Source organism: Oreochromis niloticus, linkage group LG9 (assembly GCF_001858045.2).
Source record: "Oreochromis niloticus isolate F11D_XX linkage group LG9, O_niloticus_UMD_NMBU, whole genome shotgun sequence".
Taxonomy (NCBI): Eukaryota; Metazoa; Chordata; class Actinopteri; order Cichliformes; family Cichlidae; genus Oreochromis; species Oreochromis niloticus.
This window is the reverse complement of record NC_031974.2, coordinates 12,050,626-12,074,841: the sequence shown is the minus strand read 5'-3', so window position 1 is coordinate 12,074,841 and position 24,216 is coordinate 12,050,626. Positions and strand designations below refer to the sequence as shown.

The 24,216-nt window shown below is 41.6% G+C and overlaps 1 protein-coding gene across 6 annotated transcripts in view; it reads left to right on the top strand.

Moving 5' to 3' along the window:
- The window catches only part of arhgap21a (Rho GTPase activating protein 21a), a 101,050-nt gene extending 79,337 nt beyond the window's left edge, over window positions 1-21,713 (top strand). For 5 of the 6 annotated variants that reach the window (XM_005449063.4, XM_025910189.1, XM_005449061.4 and 2 more), the window contains 17 exons: window positions 6,566-6,712; window positions 6,803-6,905; window positions 7,532-7,568; window positions 7,857-7,976; window positions 8,273-8,572; window positions 10,248-10,312; window positions 10,400-10,542; window positions 11,430-11,572; window positions 11,663-11,821; window positions 12,126-12,204; window positions 12,293-12,366; window positions 12,491-12,580; window positions 12,757-12,882; window positions 12,961-13,002; window positions 13,993-14,098; window positions 17,401-17,432; window positions 18,789-21,713. In XM_005449063.4, coding sequence (XP_005449120.2) covers window positions 6,566-6,712; window positions 6,803-6,905; window positions 7,532-7,568; window positions 7,857-7,976; window positions 8,273-8,572; window positions 10,248-10,312; window positions 10,400-10,542; window positions 11,430-11,572; window positions 11,663-11,821; window positions 12,126-12,204; window positions 12,293-12,366; window positions 12,491-12,580; window positions 12,757-12,882; window positions 12,961-13,002; window positions 13,993-14,098; window positions 17,401-17,432; window positions 18,789-20,492 — 3,470 coding nt within the window. In that variant the 3' untranslated portion in view covers window positions 20,493-21,713. The remainder of the gene's footprint in view (window positions 1-6,565; window positions 6,713-6,802; window positions 6,906-7,531; window positions 7,569-7,856; window positions 7,977-8,272; window positions 8,573-10,247; window positions 10,313-10,399; window positions 10,543-11,429; window positions 11,573-11,662; window positions 11,822-12,125; window positions 12,205-12,292; window positions 12,367-12,490; window positions 12,581-12,756; window positions 12,883-12,960; window positions 13,003-13,992; window positions 14,099-17,400; window positions 17,433-18,788) is intronic. The other variant, XM_005449062.4, reaches the window with a different exon arrangement.
- Window positions 21,714-24,216: the final 2,503 nt, after the last annotated feature.

Sequence of the window (24,216 nt, the reverse complement as noted above, 5' to 3'; positions counted from 1 at the left end):
TGACTAAAATTAATTGTCATAAATTATCAAGTTCATTTTTAAATAAAAAGAGGTTTTACATAAAAGAAATACTGACATTCTTCAGTGTTGAAATAATATATGTGTAAATACTGAGTCTAGATAAAAGGCTTAGTATCGAAAAGTTGAATGTTACTGTTAGCCATGCATGACAATGGGCATTAATATTGCAGGGCAGGTAGAACTTCACAGTAAAAATACAATCAGTAGTTTAACACACTCTTATATCTATCAATAGATGAAGAACTGTACTTACCTTGACTGAAAGACTCATGACATATTTAATTCTCTGTAGGTAAAATGGTCATGCAGTGATGGGCTGTTGAGTTCACACTGTAGTTTGCTCATAGCTATATTTCAGGGGTTCCTTGGGTTTTTATAAAATCTTTAAAAAAAATCTATAATACCCAGTGATACCTTCTCATGGATGTTTTGGTTATGTTTGTAATTTATTAAATGTTAGAAAAATCACTCAGAATAATTAATTCACATGTACATAATTTCCCTATGTAGCAGTTAGAAACCCAAGTTTAAAGTTACATCAAATGAAAAGTAAGAAACATGTTTTCCTTCGGGTCTTGACATGACACTCCCATCTCAAAATCCACAGTTTAAGGTGGTGTGGGTGATATTTTCCACTGTTGGCTGCCTGAGGACATAAATGTAGACATGCTTTCAGTATCTTCCTGTTTAAAGGAAATAAAAATCACCATAACCAAAAAACCATAAAGGCCAAATAATTATAATAAAAAATAAGTCTTTCTGTTTCAGTAGCATTTCATAAGAAAAATGCATTCAAAATCAACTTTGAGCTTGTCCATTGTTGCCCCACTTTTGCTGCTACAAGGAAATACATTGTGTCTAAATATCATCATGGATATACTATTGCATAATCAGGTGGGGGAATTCCCTGCAAAGTTTGCTCAGTGTGAATAAGAATGAATCAAGTTAACCTGTGTTTTGGTGGTAAACTGCCTTTTAAAGGACACTGTTCAGTATAGAAATGAAAATTTAAAAAAGGTTTTGCTGCTGTTAAGCAATGTTTGTGTTCAGCATTTTGAACTTGTAGTGTTAAGCGTGTGTTACAACGTGACACCGTACTGCCAGTAAGCATGACATGGTCAGACAATCCTTTGGCATCCGAAAGGGCAGCACAGAAAAAGTACACTGGCTGCACACTGGGTGCACACTACGCACACGTACGCACTCACAGAGCTGCTTTCCAAGTCAATAAACGCACACACACTCCCTGAAACATCTCATATTTCCACCAGTGTTGCACAGAGAAAGAAACCTAAGCGTATCGTCCTAATGGACTATGACATAGCGGAGAAATGAGAGCATTCCTGCAGCAATCTGCTTCAATTACATTTCATAGTAAGCTTCCAAACAATAAGTGGAACAACTGCTGTACATTATCTGCCTGCCAAACGTTTATTTTATTTCATGTAATTTTTGCAGGGAACAGAATGTAACATACACTAGTAGAAAAACATGCGATATGTCACGTCTGCTCATGTTTCTGATGATTCTTTTTTTGTGTGTTTTTCCTCATGAACTGAAGCTGAGAGCTGCATTTACACGTTGAGGTGTTTATAGACTGAAGTTATTGAGTAATGTTTGAAGCATCTTCTGTCTTTCCAAATCTCCTACAACTCTAGAGGCTGACAAGCTTGAACTCGACCTTGCATCCTCAGTTGTGTCTTCATTGATGACTCATTACCGTCCAATGTCTGTCTGGTGTCGTAGAACCTGCAGGGATTAATCACATCCTCTTCCAACAGCACTTCACAGAGGCAGCCCTCACATCTCATGTTCTAGTTCACAGCATTTCGATCAAGATTAGATGGAGATCTTGGTGCTATAGCAGTAATGTGCCTTAAATCAGAACAATCTGGGTTTTTTTGTTTTTTTATCATGTTGATGAGACAGCAGTGTGATATTGCTTATACCCTCATGGCAGTCTGATGTATATTAAGCAACAGCATGGAGTTAGTTTAGCTGAGAATAGAGGATGGAAAGAGGTTTAGCGTGGTTTTTACCCAAAGATAACAAAATCAACCAACAAGTACCTTTGAAGCTCATTAATTTACTGTTTACGTGTTATTTACTTGATGTGAAGCATCTGGAGGCTGCATGCTGGGCTCTTTCTTCTTGCATTGATTTTCCCAGAGTCTCCACCAAGAACCTCATGGATGAGTGCCAAAACATAAAAATCCACAAGTAATAATTCTGGACAAGATCTAGGTTAACTGGATCCCCTATGTTTAAACTTCATGCTAATCTACAGAAACTGATGGCAGTGTGTAAATTCATTCTATCTTGCTATGAAAGTTGGAGGGTAGTTTGTTTATTTATCCCATTTCCTCTCACTTTAAATTACTCCAAGCAACAGCAGACTTGCCCCAGACTCCAGTGTATTTACTTGGTAGATCCACTTTGTGTTTGTGAATTCTGTACTTTGAAGTCCAAGCATTTATTTTGAAAATCAGAGCTACAATATATTTCCAAGATTAAGAGGAAGAAATGAGCCTCGTTTAAAATACTACCTTTTTTGCAGACAAGTCAAAAAGTTGAGGTCAGTTTGCAGTCCTATTACTTGATAACAGCAGAGCTCAAAGCCAGCCTAAGATTGTCTATAGTTACTGTGCATCTACAACTTTTTTCTGCTTCTTCTTTCTGTGCTGTTTTTGAGTTAATCGGTGCCATATCTGATGATTTGTATTGTAGAGGGGTCTCACTCTGACTTTACCTTTATATGCATGGACATGGGATGGCAGGGTCCCCCCAGAAAAGAGCAATGCTGCCTAATGTTTGGAGACAACAGCATGTCCAACGAACTTGGTATCTTGTTGACTTTGAGCTAGTTGCTTGGAAGTCAGCTGTTGTCTTCAAAGCAACTTTGGTGCATCATCATTGCAATAAAACAGCAATAAGGTGCAGTCAGTCGGCTGTCAGTCAGGTTGGGGTCAAGTTGGCGTTTACGTGCAATCTGTTTGTGATAATTAGTGATTAGCTGTGAGAAATTGGTGAAAATCAGAAAGCTGTGTGCATGCAGAGAAATTTACATTAAACAGAAATGTGTGTTGCTGTAAATTGATTGCTGTGTTGGAAATCTGTCTGCATCTATAAATTAACTATTAGCAAGCCTTTGACAGTCTGTCTGAGTGATTGCAGTCGGTCCAAGCTGTACTGCAATTATTTGGAGACAGGTTGCCTCCCATCAGGCAACCTGTCCAATTGCCTTGCAGTCATTAGTGGTGACCCTAACCGCTTGCCATCGGTGTCTGACAGCAGAAAAATTCGATGCAGTTACCAGGCAACCACCGATTTTTCCTAGTCACAAGGCGGTAGAGGCTTATTTGTACTTCAATTGTGACTGAAGCATAATATGAATTACTGCAGACTGAAATACAGTAACAGGCTTTTTTCACTACAGTGGTTCTGACTGAATTGGAGTCACCGTTTGCTTTTGTGTAGTGTGCCAATGTTCTAACGATTTTGGTTAATATATTGGAACAGATCTGGAAAGTTAACGAGTTTATGCCGTTATTTTCCACACGAAACACAAATAAAACCATATGAAAGTCATAGTCACTGTAGAGATGTTTTATGAGACCTTTATTGTACCCACAGAAACCACATACACTTGCATTTACTGTATTGACCAGAAACAAAAAAACAGCAAACATGTTGTCTTAAATGTGGATAGATGCACGTTCTCCTGCTTAAAGCCAAATCAGTCTTGATGTATGAAAGTGATATCCCCTCAAAAATAAATTGTAATTGTACGTGTCAAAACTCGCTGGCTGCCACCATCTTCCCAGAATCAGAGTTAGAGGTATATAAACAAGTGATTAAAGCAAATGGGCATCTGGCTTGCTTGCAGAAATGAGGTTTGCAGTGTCATGGGAGATGTCTTTGCGGTTTTGAGGAAAGAGAGATTTCACAGCAGTAATCTGTACCCTACAACGAGCACATGTTTCGCGTTAAATGGCACCACTGAAAGTAAACAGTTTGCAAGGAAATTGTGTCTTTTAGATCTTTTCGCCATTGTTCTTTTTAGCTATTCATCTTTTGTAGTCAGGGTACTTTTCAAGCTAAATAACAGCGACAGTTACGTTTCTGGAGATGAATTTGTAAGAATTTGAAAAAGGTATTCTCTCCTCGTGCCACGGTGACCTGACAAGTTTGAAGTCTCTGGTTGAACCATTTACTTGTGCTCTGCCCTATTATAAAGAGAGCTTTCAGTAACAATATCCGCTGTGTGGTCTCGCCCTACTTTCTGCATCACCATATTCGCTGATAAGATTCATTTCTGCAAACTACTTGTTCGCTGTACCTGTCTCCTAATTTGTTTTTAGGGTTTGCCGCTTTGCAGATATTGCATATCACTTGTTATGACGCAGTGTCACCTGTGATGATATGATGCAAGCTGACTGTACTGCATCTGTGTATTTAAAGGAAAGGGGTTGTAGCAGCTTATCTGGACTGAAGTGCTTATCAGCTGACTGACTGACTGAGTCTCTGTCTGCATCATGTCGTTTTCTCTCCATACGTCCTTATCGCTGCTTTTTATTGCTGTTTGCTGCAATGTTTATTCAAGTTGAGACAGCAGACATGAAGTAGACCTTGGTTAATGTTGCTCTAATTTACAGTATGATGGCTCCTATTGAGTTAAGTTGAATACATTTCAAAGGTGTGGTATGATTAGCATCTCCAGCAGATTAACTGTGTTAGGGCAACACATATTTGGATCAAATTATGGCATGGTTAGAGAATTTTTGGTTCTCCTTTTAAGTGACAGCGTCAGCTTATCTGCACACTTTATGGCCGTGTACCATTAATGGTATTCACTTTCCTGTGGTTGTGCAACCTCTGTCATACACTGGAAGAGCCTCATATTTTTGCCTTGAACAGTTTGACAGTTTGAAACTAAATTGTGAACTTTTGGAGACTTAATGTAATTATTGATTTGTTGTCAGCTCTTCCTGAATCATCTCCACTTCTGTCTTCTCTGAGCCCCAGGCTCAGCTGCTTCATAAAAATAAGTGGCCTGTGTCTGTACTCATAGCTGTGTCGCCATTTGTGACAAGCCTGATTGAGTCACAGCAGTTTGTTGCTCTTTATTAACTTCATGATGATTTTTGTCTTCGATGTTTTTTCTTATGCTGTATAAATTATTGACTTTTATTCATATTAGTTTTGCAAATGTTGTTCTTTACTTCTCACCCTAATATAATAGTGATTTAAAAAAATCTTTTACAATCTTATGACTTTAGTGATACATTTTGCTGGTGTTATTATATTCTGGTTATGGTGTTTACTCAAATCTGTTGTAACAACATTGGGGGCAGTATGAACCATCAAGTTGATATTACCCTCATACCAGAAGAAGAAGAAAAACAAATAAACTTAATGGAAATCTGTTATGAAGTTCCTAATTTAAATACAACTTTCACTGATTCTTTGCATAATTTATAAGAGATGGATTTCAGTGAAAAACTAGAATTACTAATGACTTCTTTGCAAGTTTGACTCTATGCAAAGCTGGCCAGTGACCGTTTTGCATACAGGTTCTGACCATCTGCTCTACCAGGTGAGCTACCAGGTTGCCTACAATACAAGCCCCATGCACAGGGTGCTAGTAGGAATCTGGTTACGACTGCTACGATACGTTTGCACATTAACTGTGGTTATATGCACAGTGTTTCATGTTGTTTAAAGCCAATCCTAATAACAGTTCTGAGTCAGGTGTGGTGTTACATGTATAAAAGTGATGAATACTTAGAATATTGAGAATATTCTATTGAGAATATTGAATTCTAAATGAAGTTGCATTAAAAGAAATGTCTCCATATGAGCAGCAGTGTATCTTGGATGCTGTCAAATTTGGGTACAACCTCTTGCATTTGCATTAGGACGAGGGATGTCAAACTAATTTTATAGAAGTGGTCAAATCCTGGCTACTTTGGTCTGACCAGTGAAACTATCCTTTCTGCCAGTGTACATATATTTAACCAAAAAATGAAGTGTCATTTCAACAGAAAGAAATCTGTCAGCGGCACTCTTTGAGCTTAAGAATTAAATGTGTAAAACTACAGAAATCTGTAACTTAATTATTTTGGTGTCCCATGAATTTAAATGGGGGAGATCTTTATCAGTAGAAAAAGCTATGAAACTTAGAAATACAATTAAAAGTCCAAAATTTATGCTCACATTTCACGTTTTGCAAAGCCAGCCTGGTCCTTATGTTTGACACTTTGCTCTGTAACCAAGCAACCAACCCGAGGGACCCACCCACCTAGTGAAATAGTCAAATATATGAAAAGTTGAATATCTGGGTAAAAACCTAGTTAACATGTTGTAATTTTACTACAGTTTGTTTAAGAAACTTTGTAAAACCAGCTAGAGTGGTCATGTGATCCTTTTTTAAGTACGTTTAAGCTCTCAGCTGATATATTCTGACTATTATGTTTCACGTTCAGGGGAGTGTTTTATGATTTTCTTGCCTTGCTGAACTCAGTTTCCTCTTTTCTGTCCTCAGATGAACCTTCCAGTCCGAGCATCGACCTGGAGAGCGCGCACATCCCTGCCTCAGCCGTGATATCTGGAACGCCCATCATCACCACGGTCCCAGCCAGCCCCCCTTCTCCGTCCCCTCTCATTCGCCGCCAGCTGTCACATGACCAAGGTGTGTTTTCCATATCAAAGGGTTAGTCAGCTGCTGAATTTGGCGCAGAAAGGGACAGTTTCAAATAATTATGTGACCCTCTTTTAATAGATTCTCTCCGTCTCACAATTATTGAGTCAGATTCTGGTACTAAAACTGAGCGCTCCAAGTCGTACGATGAAGGCCTCGATAACTACCGGGAAGAAGGCAGAGGGTAAGACGCTCTCACAACAGTGCAATCACATATTGGGAAAAATATATATTGATTTCATTTTTCACTGTGGCTTTGTACACTTTAGAAGTGACTTATATGAACATAAGTTTCCACAAAATTCTGGTGTCTGACGGATAATCAGATGTGTGCGTTTATAAAAACTTGTGAAAACAGCGACTATCAGTCTTGTATCAAAAAAACAGGACAAACAAAGGCAGGTTTTAGTAGATTTACAGAGGAGTAGGAAAAACATGGCGCTGCACAAAAGCAAAACATACCTCTGGGTTTAACTCCGATACGGTCCATCAGCAGTATGCAGAGTTTTAACAATTGATTTATTTACTGATCACTTGTAAGGTCACATTCCGGGAAAGCTTATTGGCAGTGGATGGATTTATGGGTAGCTTACTCCTGTGATTGATCAATTTTCCTTTTACACAATGAAATAACTTCACTGGACTTGACTTCTTAAGAAAGAGAGGGTGTTGTCTTTCCTAAGAAGTAAAGTCAGGGGTTGTTTTGGTTCTGTTTTACTCCAAAACCAAATAGAATGAACACATTTTGTCTGAACCAATCCCACATCTCATGCGTTCTGCTGTCGTCACATTTTTTTTCCTTCTGCCTAGGAGGTCTATGATACCTGGTCTGAAAAGTCTTATGAAGGTAAGTTTTTTATGAGCCCACTGTCGGCTCTTTGGTTATCAGCTTTTCCTGCTCAGATATTTATACAGCCTTTGTTTCACACCCACATTATAAACTTCTCTCACCGTAATGTGAATACATTGTGGAAAACTGGGAGAGCCGTGGGAGTTGTGTCATGCTGCTTTTGTAAATGATTCATTTAAAAGGGGTTTAATTTACTGTATATCACTGGTGCACTTTTCGCCTCATCTTGTACTTGAAAACCTTTTGGGCTTTCATGTGTTTGCATTGGTTTTGTCTCCGTTTCAGGCTGTGGACAGGTCATCGGATGATTCAGGGTCAAGGAGAGATTCCTCATCAGACGTCTTCTGTGACGCCACCAAGGAGGGATTGCTGCATTTTAAGCAGCTTCATACAGAAAAGGCCAAGGTGTGCACCGTCTCTGCATAGAACTCACACAGTGCCACAGAAATCATGCCTCACACACATTTATATCCATTGACCTGCTCGAAATTTGGTTTATTAGCCATAACAGCTCCTTCTTGATGATATCTTCTATATTTTCTCTGCTGTTTGTTTTACTTGCTTGAGCAGTTTAGATTTTCTTGTCTCATATTGTCCACAACACAGTGATTATAAAGCAATAGTAGTGCTTTTAAGATTGGTTGAATTCCTGCTATTTTGCTTTGTAAACTATTCTCCTCTTCATGACGTGTTTTATGTAGCGTGTCGGAGGCGGCATGCGGCCATGGAAGCAGATGTACGCCGTGTTGAGAGGAAACTACCTCTGCCTATACAAAGACAAAAAGGAGGGCCAAGCACACGCCAACTGCCAAGCAGTGGATGAGCCGCTGCCGATCAGCATCAAGTCCTGCCTGATTGACATCTCCTACAGCGACACGAAGCGGAAGAACGTCCTGAGGCTGACCACGTCGGACTGCGAGTACCTGTTTCAGGCTGAGGACCGGGAGGACATGCTGGCCTGGATCAGAGTCATACAGGAGAACAGCAACCTGGATGAGGAGGTGCGAGTCTTGGGTTCAAACTGTTGGGACAGTCGTTATACAAAAAGCAGTCACAAGACCCAAACATTCATAAGCAGGCAAATTAAGTTAAAGTTCAGTTGTTTGAGTCCAAGTGCTGTGACTCATCATCTCCTTGGGAGGAAAAAAACACTGAAAGAATTTGAAAAATTTCATGTTCAGATGTGATAAAGTCATAAAAACAGATACCAATATTATCATCTTCGTCACGGGTTGAATAAGCGGTTTGGCATTTTCAATTTTACGATTTTTACTGACATAATTTGGCAGCTTGCAGCTCAGTAGTTCTCACTAAGAGTGTCCTCGGGGGCTTTCATGCACATTAGCTTTCATCTCCTTTGATTGAGCAAAGCTTTTTAAAGCATGTAACCTTCTGGCGAGGCAAGATTAGACATTTTCCTCAACCCATAGCTGTGTGATTAGCATCTGTTTATTTGTTGAAACTTTATGAAGTACAGTGCATGGGTTACAGGCTGACATATGCGAGTACACTGGGGGTTTAAAGAGCAGATAAACAGGAATTTGATTAATATTAATTGTAGAAAACGGACAGAATTCATAATATTTAGCACAGTAAACAGCTTCCAGATTCAGCGAGAACATGTGTTGTACAGCTCTAATCTAAAAGAACAATGATTTATAACTTTCTTCTTAAACAGATTAAGTTATCAAGTTATCAAATTAAAATATTAATGGAAAATACCCAATTAGTTATCCATAAGCCACCCTCTTCTCTCACAGACAGTGCTGCTCTAATTTTCCGCTCAGTTATTGACATTTTCTAATAATTTGCTACTGAGGCAGCGACGATCTTTGCTACATAAATGCAGAATTTCTGCATCAGTTTTCATCAAAACTCCCCACACCAGTTAGTTTTTCTTCAAATTTGTATTTACTTTTTCCTCAGTTGTGTTCTTTACGCGTTCTTTCGATTGTAAACATTCATGTGATTCTTGGTACTTTCGGCTGCTCCCTTATTTCCCAGGGGGTCGCCGCAGTGGATAGATCCACATATTTGATTTGGCACAGATTTTATTCTGGTTGCTCTTCGTGACGCAATCCTCCCATTTATCCGAGCTTGGGATCGGCACTAGGAGTACGCTAGCTTGTTACTCCATGGTGTTTATTATGGTGCTTATTCCAGTTTTAATTATTTGTTGTAAATATGTGGGATTTCAAAATAAATGTGCCAGTTAAGCATGACATGATTACATTTCAGTTGCACAGGGCCAATAAAATAGCTGAATTTGTGTGTTCATCTGCAGATTTCTGATAGCAGGACTCGCTGTGTTAATTTCTTTTTTGGACTTCCTCTAACATTTATGTGACTAAAACTGAATAAACTGAATGTCTTTGGGTTTTGGTTGGATGAAACTTTTTTGAATGTTTTGTGACATTTTGGAGATGAAATGAAGAACAAAGTAGGTGCATCTCCCCATATTTGAAATACTCTTTCAAACTCTTTTGAGGACCTAACCAGCCAAATGTTTCGTTCTAACAGTCCTCCCTGTGCCACCTGAGAGCTGCAGGTTATATAATGATCTGTCATAGTCTGTAAGGCCGGGTTGAAGGGTACAATTGCACCAGATTCCCGTAAACCTTTGTTATCACGTCTCATATCATGCCCCATCATTTTTTCCTTCTTCCTGTTTTTTAGAATGCCGACTTTACTAGCCATGACCTCATCAGCAGGAAGATCAAAGAGTACAACACCTTGATGAGGTAAGGCTGAGATGAAAGCAGGTGAGCGGGGAAGGGAGATGTCTCATAGCTCATGGGAAAGCTCTGAAAGTCTCATGTCTCATGCAGCCCGACTGGCAGCAAGACGGAGCCGTCTCCCAGAACTTCACGCCAGTCGCTAAGGCAGACGCTGCTGGGAGGGAAAGGAGAGACCAAAGCAACAAGTCCACACTCACCCAAAGCTGAGCAGGAGAGGAAGAACATGCACAAAGGTACGAAAAAGAAGAACATTTTATATCTGATTAATAATAAAATAATGACTAATGCTTCCTTCATTTCTTATGTATAAGTAGTATACAGCAGGTAGCAGCAGCAGCAGCATAGCAAGTCATCTACAAATCAGAAGGCTGGCAGTTTGATCACTGGTTTTAAGTACACGGTGCCTCTGCTTTTTGCAGCCTTTACATATTTAGATCAGGCAGCATGACTATATGCTTAATAAAATGCTTTGTAGTTAAACAAACTCTTACAGGCTGTTTTTAAAGGGGTAAAAATGGTTAAAGATTTACCATGATAAAGGAAATGAAACATAACTGCTCACAGAGCAAACTGCACAGTGTGTTGAAGGTGTTTTGATGATGATGATGATGGAAGGATTTACTTGGAGCATCACTTCTGGAAGTAATAACTCATTGTTTTACAGTTAATGTTACTTTAATGCAAGTAAGTACACTTTCAATGAGCTGTGCCTCAAGTACAACACCCGTAGAGCTTGCTTGGTGCCTGTTAAAGGTAACAAACTTGAAGATTGTTGCACCTTGTGCCAGAAACTGCTCAGCTTAGCAGTACAAAAGGTATTAGAGTGGCATGCCAAGACTGCAAGAAAACAGTCAGTATCGTTCTGTATTCATATCTGGAGCATCACAATAATCCTGACAGTGTAATCCATTCTGTGCTTCATAAATCCTGTATTTGACAGTGTTTGGATCCAGATAAGAATAAAAGCAGAAGTGCTCAGGATTTACACACAGTAGCTAAATATCAATCATATAAAAGGAGTTATTGGATTTTACTACATATCCTTAACTTATCCTTCTTAGACACGTTGTAATTAGAGGCTTCTATTCACGGTATCCTGTGTGTTGTCCTGTGTGTGCAGATGACACCAGCCCTCCCAAGGATAAAGGAACGTGGCGGAAAGGCATCCCAGGACTGATGAGGAAACCTTTCGAGAAGAAGCCATCTCCTGGAGTCACGTTTGGAGTGAGACTGGACGACTGTCCTCCTGCACAGACCAACAAGGTTCGGGCTGGTTTTATGAAGTGCACAAACCCAGTGTTCTGCCCTGGAATGGGCCTTTTAAAACACGGTCCTCATTCCTCTGTGTTCCAGTTTGTGCCTCTGATTGTGGAGGTTTGCTGTAAGCTGGTGGAAGAGAGGGGGCTGGAGTACACGGGCATCTACAGAGTTCCTGGAAACAATGCTGCGATCTCCAACATGCAGGAGGAGCTCAATAACAAGGGCATGAATGATATCGACATCCAAGATGATGTGAGTGTCCTTTCATTGATCTGCTGTTGCTTTAATTAAACCCTCCTTGAAGTGCGTTTCCCTAATGGCCTGGAGTATTTTTAAAAGCTGCAGATTGACAGGTCTCTTTTCTACATCTTTGTACTCTGGCCAGTGATGGGTCTTTTAACAATCTTTAAAATGTCACATCTATTTATTGGACAAGCTGGGTAAGCTTGTATTTCTGGATCACAAACATTATGCAGCAGCAGTGGAAGCTGTAGAAAACCATCATGCTTATTTTCCCAAATGAGCCTTTTGCTAAATTAATTATGTTTTTGTGCAGAAATGGAGGGACCTCAATGTGATCAGTAGTTTACTCAAGTCCTTCTTTCGTAAACTCCCCGAGCCCCTGTTCACCAATGGTAAGTTGATTCTTCTTGCCATCTAGTGGTTAAAAAGGAGAACTGTCGTCTGGAAAAGTACTTTTACTTCTTCTTTTTCGTCCTGCAGAGAGGTACACAGATTTTATAGAGGCCAACAGGATAGAGGACCCTGTGGAGAGACTCAAAGTGCTGAAGAGACTGGTGAGTAGAAGTAGTTTTGTAACGTTTAACCTCATTAAAATTGCATAAAATGCAACAAAAATGCAAGAAACTAAGATGTCAGACATTCAATTTTTATTTTGTGTAATTTCTCTTTTTCTTACAGCTTCATGAGTTACCGGCTCATCATTACGAGACCCTCAAGTTCCTCTCAGCTCACCTGAAAACTGTGGCTGAAAACTCTGAGAAAAATAAGGTATTTGTTGTTCTTGTCATTGTTGCTTTTGTTGTTTACATAATTTTGTTCTCGTCTGTAGTCTTATTTATACAATTATGAAGACCACTCTGTTCTGAGTTACTCAGTTTGGAGATGTCTGTTCCCCAAAGAACAAAGAAACAAAAAAGAAAAAACAACTTTTTTTTAAATGTCAGATGGAACCGAGGAACCTGGCCATCGTGTTCGGCCCCACTCTGGTGCGCACCACAGAGGACAACATGACCCATATGGTGACGCACATGCCCGACCAGTACAAGATAGTGGAGACCCTCATTCAAAATGTGAGTGTCAGTGTTGGGTCACTGATTCAAACATGCACACAAATTTTTATTTTCTCATTTTTATTTTGTGTCTTGCAGTACGATTGGTTCTTCACTGAAGATGGAAATGGAGAGCCAGTGGTGGGTACAGACGTTACTACAATAACATTGTTTTCTTCTCTAAATACTAAAACAAAAAAGGCAGTTTTGGTGAAGTGAGTTGGCAAAAACATGTAGATGGCAAAGAGAAAAAAAAACATTGAATCAGTTTGAAAGCATTGATCAGTTTTTGCTCAAGGAAAACAAAAACATTGCGGTTCAAAAACATGATGGTGTTACTACCCAGCTCTGTTAGGAAGGAGGGAAGCAACATAAAACCAGATGGACGTGGCTCAGCCAAGGTATTTATTGCTTAGAGGTTTTCCAAAGGCGAAGAAAAGAGGCAGACTGCAAGGGAAAGGAGGGCTTGTGGGTGCTGCTAAATCAAGTAGAAAAGCAAAAAGTGGCAGAGCAAAATTTTATTGTTTTTTTTTGTTGTTTTTTTTACCTCCAAAACTTGCTGGTGCCATTCTGTGGCTGTTGGATGTGATTTTCAGTTGCATCCTGCAGAATCTGCCCACCATGATTTTCCTAAAAGAAACACTCCCGTCTTTGTAATGCTCCGTTCTCCAATTGGTTGAAATGTGGAACCTCATCAGTGTGAAAACAACTGCAGCAATGCTTCCTACCCAAACTAAAACACTGTAGTAGTAACACCACTGCCCCTAGTGGTGTTTCCGAGTATTTCCTGTGTGCTGTGTGCTACATGTGAGAAAGGACCGCTTTAGAAGCGTAATTCTCCTTATGTTGTTCAGAGTACATGTTTGAAAATTGGTTTCAACTAACTTATGCAGCACCCAAGAAGTTAAGTATGTGTTCTTTCAAAGGATAGTTCACAGTTACAACAGCAAAGTTCGTGGAAGAATGAGGTGCACAACACCGAGCTGCATTCACTGAACATTTCTATGAAGTTGACCTGCTTTTTGATTGGATGTTGAATGAAGAAAATTAACAAACCAGTGAAAAACAGTTTTACCTTTTATGATGAAAGATACCCAAATCAAATCATTAACTTCTCCTTCCTCCTTTCAGACTGTGTCCCAGGAGGAGAGTGCAGTGGAGTCTCAGCCCGTCCCCAACATCGATCACCTGCTCACCAACATCGGCCGTACGGGCACATCGCAGGGTGAAGTATCAGGTAACACGCTGCCTTTGGCAGGCCAGCTCTGTGGTGGGTTAACCTTTCTCTACCCTTTCACCGCTGAGCACTGTGGTCAGAGCTGGGAGGGACCGGTTGTGTTTAAGATTAGAAACAAATGTTGATGATGCTGCTTCTTCCCCAGGCCAAGCTTCCCCTTTTGCTTCTTTGGCTGTTGCCATTAGGAAGAATGGCTAACACTGAGTCCAAACAATGAATTCTCATTCTGGGACGGTACATAATGCCATTTTGTCAGGTGTCTTTTGGACCTGCTTTTGCCGTTCTATAAACTTATTAGGTGTTAGGAATTAGGACGTCGGTAAGGGTGGCGGTGTCAGAACTTACAAGCTTAACAGCACGTTTATTGTGGTTGATACGACTGTGGTTCGCACTTAGCTCACCTGGTAAAAAATCATTTATTCCAATTCTGGGAAGGCCGAAACCTTTCTGGGGAATTAAGTTTTGTGCACAGAGAAAAATCATGGATTGTCTAAATTTTTATTCCCTGGTTAAGTTTACACCTCTTTAAAGATCCGTTTCGTTGATTCTATAACCCGGCGTGTTATGCACTCTACTGCTATAGGACACCTTCTGCTGAGACACGCCAGCAGCTTTGACAAAACGGCATTATCTTACAGCCCAGATATGAGAACGGGCCGGTCCAAATCCCTTTGTGGGATTCAGCGGGCAATTTATTTGCATCCCTAAAAGGATGCAACAAATTGTCTCCCTCCTTCATTTGCTTTAAATCTATTCCTCCTTTTCGGTATATGCTAGCCTTTTGAGCAGTTCTTTTTAAACAACCTTCTGCCCTTTAATACCCCCTTTTTGGTCAATCTTCCTCATTTTTTCCTCTTTTTCCTGCCTACTGTTGCACTAATACGGCATGTTTTTTGGCACGTCAGAAATAGATGTTTTTACAGTAAAAGGCGACCTCTGATTCCTCTGTCTCTAGTGAGGCTCTGTCGGGTGTCCTAACGGCTTTCCCAGCATTCACACATACTGATCTTGACACAGGCCAAGTGGGAGGAGTCTATCACACCATGATGTCACTGATGGACTCTATAATGTCTGTGATGGACAGCTGGAACTGTAGGAAGAAGGAGGATTGTTGCCCGCAGTGTAGCTGCCTAGTCTGCAGGAACCCGCAGCTCTATTAAGAAATGCCAAAGAGAGAGAAGAAAACAAAACAAACAAACAACCAAAAAAAAATGTTAATTAAAGAAAGCGCAATGAAAAGGGGAAGCGAAGCGGCAACACGGTACTGTCCGGTTTTCTATCAGAGTATACCTAACACAGGCCGGTGCTACTGTCTGAAAGGCTCTCCGCTGTCTCTCCTCACTGTCTCGCAAGCTTGCCAACAGGAGAGATAGCATGGTACGGTTTCTACGTCACTGGTCAGTGTGCACCTGCATATTGTGCCTCCATCTGTATTGTAAGGGGTGTATAGGGGGGCTTGGCTATGTCACACAAACACAAATTTTAGCTAAGGGACGCTATGAGTGACAGATTGCAGAGCAGGTGAGGACTGATTATAGGTTTTCCTTGCTGACACACTCATTCTCATGTAGTGTCCTCTCTTCTCATATAGCTAGCCCCTCTGTGACCCCCCCGTCACGTTCATTTCTTTTTTCTTTATTTGGTTTCTTCCATAGATGTTTTTTGTCATCACTGTGTCACTGTGTCTGAGACCTCATATCATCTCACATTGCTTCATCGGCAAATTTGGTATCAACCTGTTTTGACAGAAATGGATCGGTATCATTGATCTCCAGTTAGAAGCTTAAACCATATTTGTTATTTTAAAACTGAAGTTTTATTTTAGGATTTTTTTTTGTAAATAAGGTTGAAAGTTACAAAAACACATGGCTGGAAAAAGGGCTGTCACATCATTAGATTGTCACTGTACAAATATTTGTGCTAAAAAGCTTCATGACAACATTATTGCAATATCTGGAAATTTAGAAAAAGAATATTCAGATCATTCAGATCATTGCAACTTTGTTTATTATGTGTTTATCTCCTTTTTGGCAAACAAATCTTAGTCAGAAGAAAGAAGCTATGACGACATGTCTCCAAAATCTCTGTATACTGTGGTTTTATCATAGACTGTATGTAAAAGATGGAAGCAACCACTGTGAGAATAACTGTTGAAGTTCAGTGTTAAAACATGAGCTGGGAATTTAGACTTTCACCTTAAACTTGGCATGACAGGAGAGGGTTGGATCTCACTGAGGAACTGAAAATACTGCCCATTCATAAAATAGTGACCAGTCAGTCAAAAAGAAACCAGACTCTTTATTGTCCATTTTACGCTACATGAAATCATAATTTACTGTATGAACATCAGCTGAAAACTGACTTTTTAAAGAAGCAGTCTCAGTCTGTGCTTGCTATTTGAAAAGTACAGGTAATAGAAGGCTTTTTGGTGGCTCCTGCATTTTTTATATACAGTCTATGGGTTGTAGCTAGCTAGCAGTTTCTGTGTCATCAGCAGGCAATCAACAATAATGTGCAATGTTCCTAGCTGATATTCTAGCATGTCAAAATGATATGAACTGGGTTCACCTCTTCACGGCTTTGAAAACGATAGTAAAGTCAAGTGTTTCTTAACCTGAAGAAACTTTTTAAAACCTAGTTGGATGATCTGAAAAGTAGCACAAACCCCAGAGATTAAGACACGTGAGCAGTTGACACATACAGTGACAATTACAACAGAAGCATTTGTTCATATAATTATTACAGTGCAGCCCAAGAAATTGTTGGAAAGTATCAGCAGAAATCCTCATGTGTGGCCACTACCAATTTTTTTTTTTAAATCAGAAAATGCTACCACAGGACCACGGTTTCATTCCTGGATAACAAATCGATCACCATCCTCGTGTTGCATGGCACATCATCTGCCCCGCTGTTGTTCATTGCAAAAGTTGCACTCAGAATCACCAAGAGGAGCTTTGATGGAAATAGCCGTCAGCATCTTCTGTGGCTTTTCTGACACCCTCTGGTCTACACTTAATTAGGAAACAATGTCATGTCACATGTCACACATACAGACGTGGACCTGAGTGTAACGCTGAGCTCATCTGTCCCCGTGTGCAGCATGGCCTGTTGTCCGCTTGTGTTTGTTCTCACCTCTCATCGGTCTCGTCTGGTGTTTTTCATCATGCTTCTTCTCATCAACATGGTTCTTTCTCCTCCTTTGTTTCCTGTCACATTCATTTCCACACGTTTTACCTCCTCTGTGTGCTCACCTGTGTTGTTAAATCATCTAAAGTGTCTCTCTTTTTCTCTTTTACCTACAGATTCACCAACTAGTGACTCAGCTAAATCAAAGGTGAGTGTCTCCAGTGTCTGATGGTGTGGGATGAGAGGAGGTAGGAAGAGATCAGATGATATAAACTTACCGCTTAAGGCATTTTCACCTAATTTAATTTATGGCAACATCTTGTTTACTTGTTCTGATTTTCTGCCTTTGTGGTACTCACAACACTAAAAGGAGAAATTAACGAAATTAAACAGCAACATCTGCAATGTTGTCATTAAGAGACAGATGTGGTGCTGGACTTTGTTTTCTTTATGGTTCAAAGACAGCCTGTCAAAAAATAAGGAACGTTAAAAAGGGAATTTTAGTTTGAAAAAATGAACGATTGCTGTCACAGGGTGCAGGGATTTTGTACTTCAGAAAACCCACAGACCTCACTGTGAACAGTTTTCACTCATCTGTTGCTACACACTGGGCCTCATTCACAAAAATTAAAGGATCACATGGTCCCTGTCCTCCACCTGCTTCTTTCATTTTCTTCTAGTTGTGATTCAAAGGACTCCATATCTGTTATTGCAGCCCAGCTCTCTCAGTTTACCCGAGGAGGAGGTGTGCCGCTTCCGGCCTTCATTCACAAAAGTCTTCTTTTTTTGCAAGTGTTCCGTTTTAGAGCAACTTCATTGCTTTCTCAGTATTTTCTGGGAAAATCTTTGTCCTAGTGATTAACAAAAAAATATACTTCAAAAAAAAGTTCACTATGAATCTGATGTACTCTGTGAGTACACACTTTTTCCAAGAACATTTGTCTGGACATACAAGTGAATGAGGACCATCGTGTATTCTCAGTGCTGTGACCACCACGCATTATTTGACCCTCACATCCACAGTGAAAACTAAACAATTTCCATGGTTAGCGAGTAGGAGCCATAAAGGCTGCTGTGCATCAAGTCTTTTGTGATTTTAAAGGTTTAAAATCGCTCATAGAAGTCCTTCTCGGGGACACCCTGGATTTAAAACTTGTGGCTGAGGAACTTGGGAGTGTTCAACAGCTTGTTAGGATGTAGGAGAAAAAAAAGGCAGATGCTTTCCATCATTGCACTGCTGTTCCCGGCTCCTCCTCTTCAGCTTCTCGGCAGTCATGGCAGAGTTCAGCCGCGCTTCAGTTCATGCTGTGCTGCTGCTGCTTCTCCTGCTTCTGCTTTAAAGCCGGCATGAATCAGTACTGTGCTCCCTGTTTATGATGCTGCTAATGTCCCTCTTTCTGTCTACTTGTTTGTCTGGTGCTTCATGGGAACAGGTGGAGTATAGACTTGAGGAAGGGGGTTGGGGTTAAAAGTTTATGCGTTGTCTTTTGTGTTTCTTAGATTCAGCAGTGCTCATTTTATTCTTCTTCTGCCCTCTCTTTCTGTTCCCCTGTCCTCTGTGCAGGGTTCCTCAGGGAAGGATCAGTGCAGCAGAGACCTCCTGGTCTCCTCCATCTTTGCTGTAGCCAGCCGCAAAAGAAAGAAGTCAAGGGAGAAGCCGCAGCCTAGCAGCTCAGACGATGATCTGGATTCTGTATTCCTCAAGAAGGAAATCCTTGCCCAGAAGCCAAACCAGCAGACCGAGGCACAGGGTGAGACTCGTCCCAGCCCTAACACAAAACCCAGCACGAAGCAGCAAGCACGGACAGAAGAGAGGAAGGAGAATGGGAGGACAGTGGAGCTTACACCTAAAGCTAAGAGAGAGCACCGACACTCCTTATTCCTGAGGGAGAAGATTACCCCCAGACGCTCCTCACCTTCACCTTTACCTTCCCCAAAGATTTCCAACTCTCCCAACATCAGCTACCAAACAGCTCCTCAGGGAAAATCCTCATTGTCAGACCCTCCGTCCCAGCTCGATGAAAACACCTCAGACCTTGGGACCATGAGCTCTGGAGCATCAGTGCCACGATCCAGACCGAAAAAATGGACTGCAGGAGTGTCCCCTGATCTGCCAGCAGGAGTCGCTCTGGGAGCAAGTGCAGGGGCGTCCGCTGGTGCAGAGGTGAGCTCTATCACCTCTGACTACTCCACCACCTCCTCTATCACGTTCCTGACTGGAGCGGAGTCAAGCGCGCTCAGTCCAGAGCTGCAGGGTGGTGAGGAGGCAGATGATGAGCGCAGTGAGCTCATCAGCGAGGGACGACCGATGGAGACAGACAGCGAGAGCGACTTTCCAGTTTTTGCTCCAGGCGGCGGCAGCAGCCAGTCCACACCCTGCCCAACGCAAAGTCAAGAGAAGGCCGAGGCCAAAGGGGGCAGTGCTATCGAAGGGGGCACCTCACCAAAACTGGAAGCACGGCGGCTCTTCCCAACACACCGCATGATCGAGTGTGATACCCTCTCAAGAAGGTGGTCCCTGAAACAGAAAACAGACAGTGAATCATCAGTGGAAGGGGCTGCTGGTAGCGGGGAGCGCAGCGAGGGCAGGGCGGAGTCTTCCAGCCGGCTGTCTCGAGTCCTGGAGGTGATGAAAAAGGGCCGATCCACGAGCAGCCTCAGCTCTTCTTCGCGCAGTGAGTCGGAGCGATCCGAACCAGCCTGGCACCTTAAGATCACAGAGAGGCTCAAGTTTAGGCTACGAACGTCCGCTGATGACATGTTTACTCAGAAGAACCGATCTCCGGACGGTCGCAGTAAGAAAAAGAACATCCGACGGAGGCACACCATGGGCGGGCAGAGAGACTTCGCAGAGCTGGCAATCATCAACGACTGGCGGGAGCAGGGTGGGGTGGACCAGGTGGCCGAACTCTCAGCTCTGGACCGCCTGAAGCCTAGATGCTCCTCTCAGGACTTATCCATTCGGGACTGGATTGCGAGGGAGCAAAGCAGAGGCTCCGAGCAAAGCAGAGGCTCTGAGCCAAGCGTTGAGGTTGCGCCCAAAGCGGTGCCTGAGGATGATCACGCAGAAGTGCATGAAGAAAGACCTCCCGAAAGACCTCCACCTCCACCGCCTTCGGACTCCCCTGGAGCTCAGCCTCCAGCCGGGGAGCACATTAACGGCAGAGGGCTGCAAAGCAAAAACAAAGGCTCCTTAGGGGACGACGCTCACCCACACAAACTCTCTGGAGCGCAAGTTGTCCGCTCACGGTTCTACCAGTATCTGTGAAACGGAAAACAAAAAACAAAACCGGGATGAATGTGTACGTGTATGAATGTGGGTATTTTAGCTGAGGTTACTGCACAATATTTTTTCTACAAAGTATACTTTATGTATCTACTGTACATACTTATTATGATTGTTACTGGAATTCGACTGAAGAGATATCTAATGTGTGTAACTCAGACATGGAAACAAAAACAGACTTTTCTCCTGTAGGATCGAACCCAACGAGTGCAAGAATGTGACTTTAATAGGACACGATGACAAATATAAGGGTCAACTTGAGTATTACTGAAGAAAGCAGGTGCAAGAGTTTTTTTAAATAAGGAATCATGACTCAGTTCTTCCTCTTTGGAGCGGTATGAAGAATGTATTACTCTTTTTGGACTAACACGAGTTGCTTGTGACAATACTGTCTTTTTCAAAACGACATGTCTGTGTTTTTCTCGGCTGTACTTGAAGTACGTGGAAGTAACTGAGGGCTGCTTTCTGAGCTGAGTGCTGTGGGAAGTTTAGTTTTTTTCATTGTCTGTTTCTTGTTGTTTTTTGTTTTTTCACAGCACACTCACAACAGCCAGATATTAGCTTGAGGAACTGGGGGATTATTATAGTTTTATGAAATAAAAGACTGAGAAACAGTAATGAAATGCTGATACTACAGTATGTAATGCTTGGTACAGTAGTTTTGTGAAGTTATAGTCCAAAAAGTGAGTTTTTACATACAAAAAAAAGTGCCTCTTTTATTTGTTTTGTTTTTAAACTGTTTTTATGGACGGTTGGAAACATGAGGAGGGTCGTTTTTTTTCTTTTAACCTCACAGGCATTCCAGATTTTATCCTGTTTTTAGTTAAACTCACAGCAGCATCAGATTTTTATCGCGGTAATGTTTCATTATAGTTTTATTTCAGTTTTCCACCCCCCCGGGTTTTGCAGTAAAATGGAACGGGCGCTTTAAAAAGCTGGGAGAAAACAAATTTTATATTTGAAACTGCATGAGACAATGTTTGCTGAAGAGTGAACATCTCGCCCGTGTTTACAGAAAAACATGGGTGCAACACCACCTCCTCCCCTCAACAAACACTGGAAATAAATAATCTTTATTTAGACCCTCGTCTCTTTGGCGTCATTGTTATTATTCTCAGAAAACATCTGGGAAGAATAATAGACCAGATTTTTTTGTCCAAACAAATATATTTATTACAATAAATCACATATGTTTTTATCAAAGCGTTGTGCTGCTCTTCAGATTTGTATGCTTGCATCACGTTGAAATATTACAACAGCCTGATTTCAATCACAACAATCATGACAGCTGTTGTAATGCAACACCAGCTTCAAAGCTCAGGAGTATACAATGATCTCTTGGCTTACTTTCCTGCTATAAACAGATGGGGGGAAACTGACAGGGATCATAGACAAATGTTTCTTAATTTTGATGCCTTCAGGATTTAAAATTTTGCCTCATTGCAAGAAGTTTAAATAGAAATCTGAGATGCCAGCAGTTCAAATGTGCAGTAAACAATATGAAGCAGAAATAGTTGCAGAAATAAACAAATAACTGACACAAAAAGGAGTTCGTGCTGAATATTTAACTTACTGTGCTCGTAATTTACAGCCAAAGTTTGTCGTTTTCCTGTTTAATAACAAAACTCCTAATTAGGGTGGCAAACCAGAGGCTCAGGGGCTAGAATCAGCCCACAGAAAGAAAGGCTTTGGAAAATGTGAAGGAGGGTTTTACAACTTTTCCTGTTGATAAAGACCTCATCAGTGGCCACTCATACTACACAAAAGTAATTAAGTAATAGGTAAAGAGAAAACTTCCTGTTTTTCCACCGTTTACTATTAAAATTTCCTGTGATGTTTGACTGCTGAATATTTTGTGTTTAGGATGCCTGTGTAACAGCAGTACTGCTAGCCTCTAACTCCTAGCTGTTAAGAGCATGGCAGGAAAGTCAGCAAGCTAATAAGATTTAGCTAGTCTTGTGGCTGTTTGTCAAACGGGTATGCAACTAATAAGCTAGTTAAGAGTAAGCTTTTTTTAAACCAGTCCAGCAATAAGAAAGAGCCAAGAAAAACACATTACTTGCTGTCTTGGACCTCCACCTAAACTCGAACAATCCATGAGAAAGTTTTTTCAGTTAGCAAATTATAGGCAAATTACAACCAGGACTCCGCAGTGAAGCTGCGCCCAGAAAGTGACAAGAATGAAACTGAAAGGCAGAGAAAAAAAGCAAAAAAATCCCCCAAATAAGTTTTATTTATTTAGTTAGTTATTTATTTTCCTGTCCGGTTTGGATCTTTAGCCATCAGGAGTAATCTGAAGTCCAAGAGAGATGCCTAGTGGATTTACTTTAACAAGTGGATCATTATGGCCTTGCCATATTGGTCCATTTGATTGATCTTTTTTATTATTATGTATTTATTTTATTTTCGGTTGTTACAGACGGGACAGACACGACTGAGGGATAGGACAGGGAGAAAGAATGAAAGAAAGACAGGGAGAGAAAGAAAAACAGATGGGAGAAGAGAGTGAGAAAGGGGGGAGGAAAAAAATCACCTGGATCACCATCAGAATAAAAACAGAAGAGAAAACAAACAAAAAAGAGCAACATAATAAACACAACACCATCACAATAAACCAGCTAAAACAGTAGATACTAAATATTAAATGTTATTGTGCAGCACGCAAGATCGACAGCGCACAATGTGCTTTGAGGTAGCAGCCAAGAAAGGTGTAGTTTGTGTCTGTGAACACCTGTGTGTACACCTGTGTGCACAACTCTGTGGATCAGCGCGCTTGTATTGAAAAGGTTTCTCCACGTAACGATCTGCTAGAGAGTGAGGGGAGCCATAGCCCCATTGACCAGGGCATGAAGCAGGCATGGAGGAGATCCAGGCCACAGACATCCAGAGGCCCCAGAGTACGAGAACCCAAGTTGGACCATCAGAGGGTCAACCATGTGACCCTCCTGGGAAGAGTTGAGGTTGAGGAGAGCCCCAGACGAGGGTTCACCCAGGAGCCATGGAGCAGAGGCCAGAGGGGATTGCAGTGACGTGCCCGCGGGCTCTGCCAGCAGCCAGCTGTGCCAGAGAGGACCGAGCCCAGGCCCAGAGGCCTGAGTGTCCCCCACCCCTGGAAGGGGCCCAGCCGGGCCACAGGTGCCAGGCCCCACCAAGCAGCCACCAGAAGTGAGCCGGCACATACACCAAGAACCACCAACACACCGACGTCTGAGGGCATCAGCCACCGGCAGGGAGTGTAGTGAGGGAAGATAGGCTTCCATACCGTGTAGGGCCTGAGATGTTCCCAGAAAGGTGGATTCGGAAGACCCGACCTGGGGGGTGGCTGTAGCTCAGGTGGTAGAGCAGGTCATCTACTGATCGGAAGGTTGGTGGTTCGATTCCTGGCTTCCTCTAGTCTGCATGCCAAATATCCTTGGGCAAGATACTAACCCCAAATTGCTCTCCGATGCATCCATCGGAGTATGAATGTGTGTGAATGTCAGTTAGAAAGCACCTAGGAAAAATGTGCTTGTGCGAATGGGTGTGAATGGGTGAATGCACAAGTTGTATAAAGCGCTTTGAGTGCTCAGAAGAGTAGAAAAGCGCTATATAAGAACCAGTCCATACCTGACTATAATAATATAGACACAGATGTACAGGCACACACACAGACAGAAACGTGCATTCCCACCCCCATATACACATAAACAAATACTCGGCACTCACT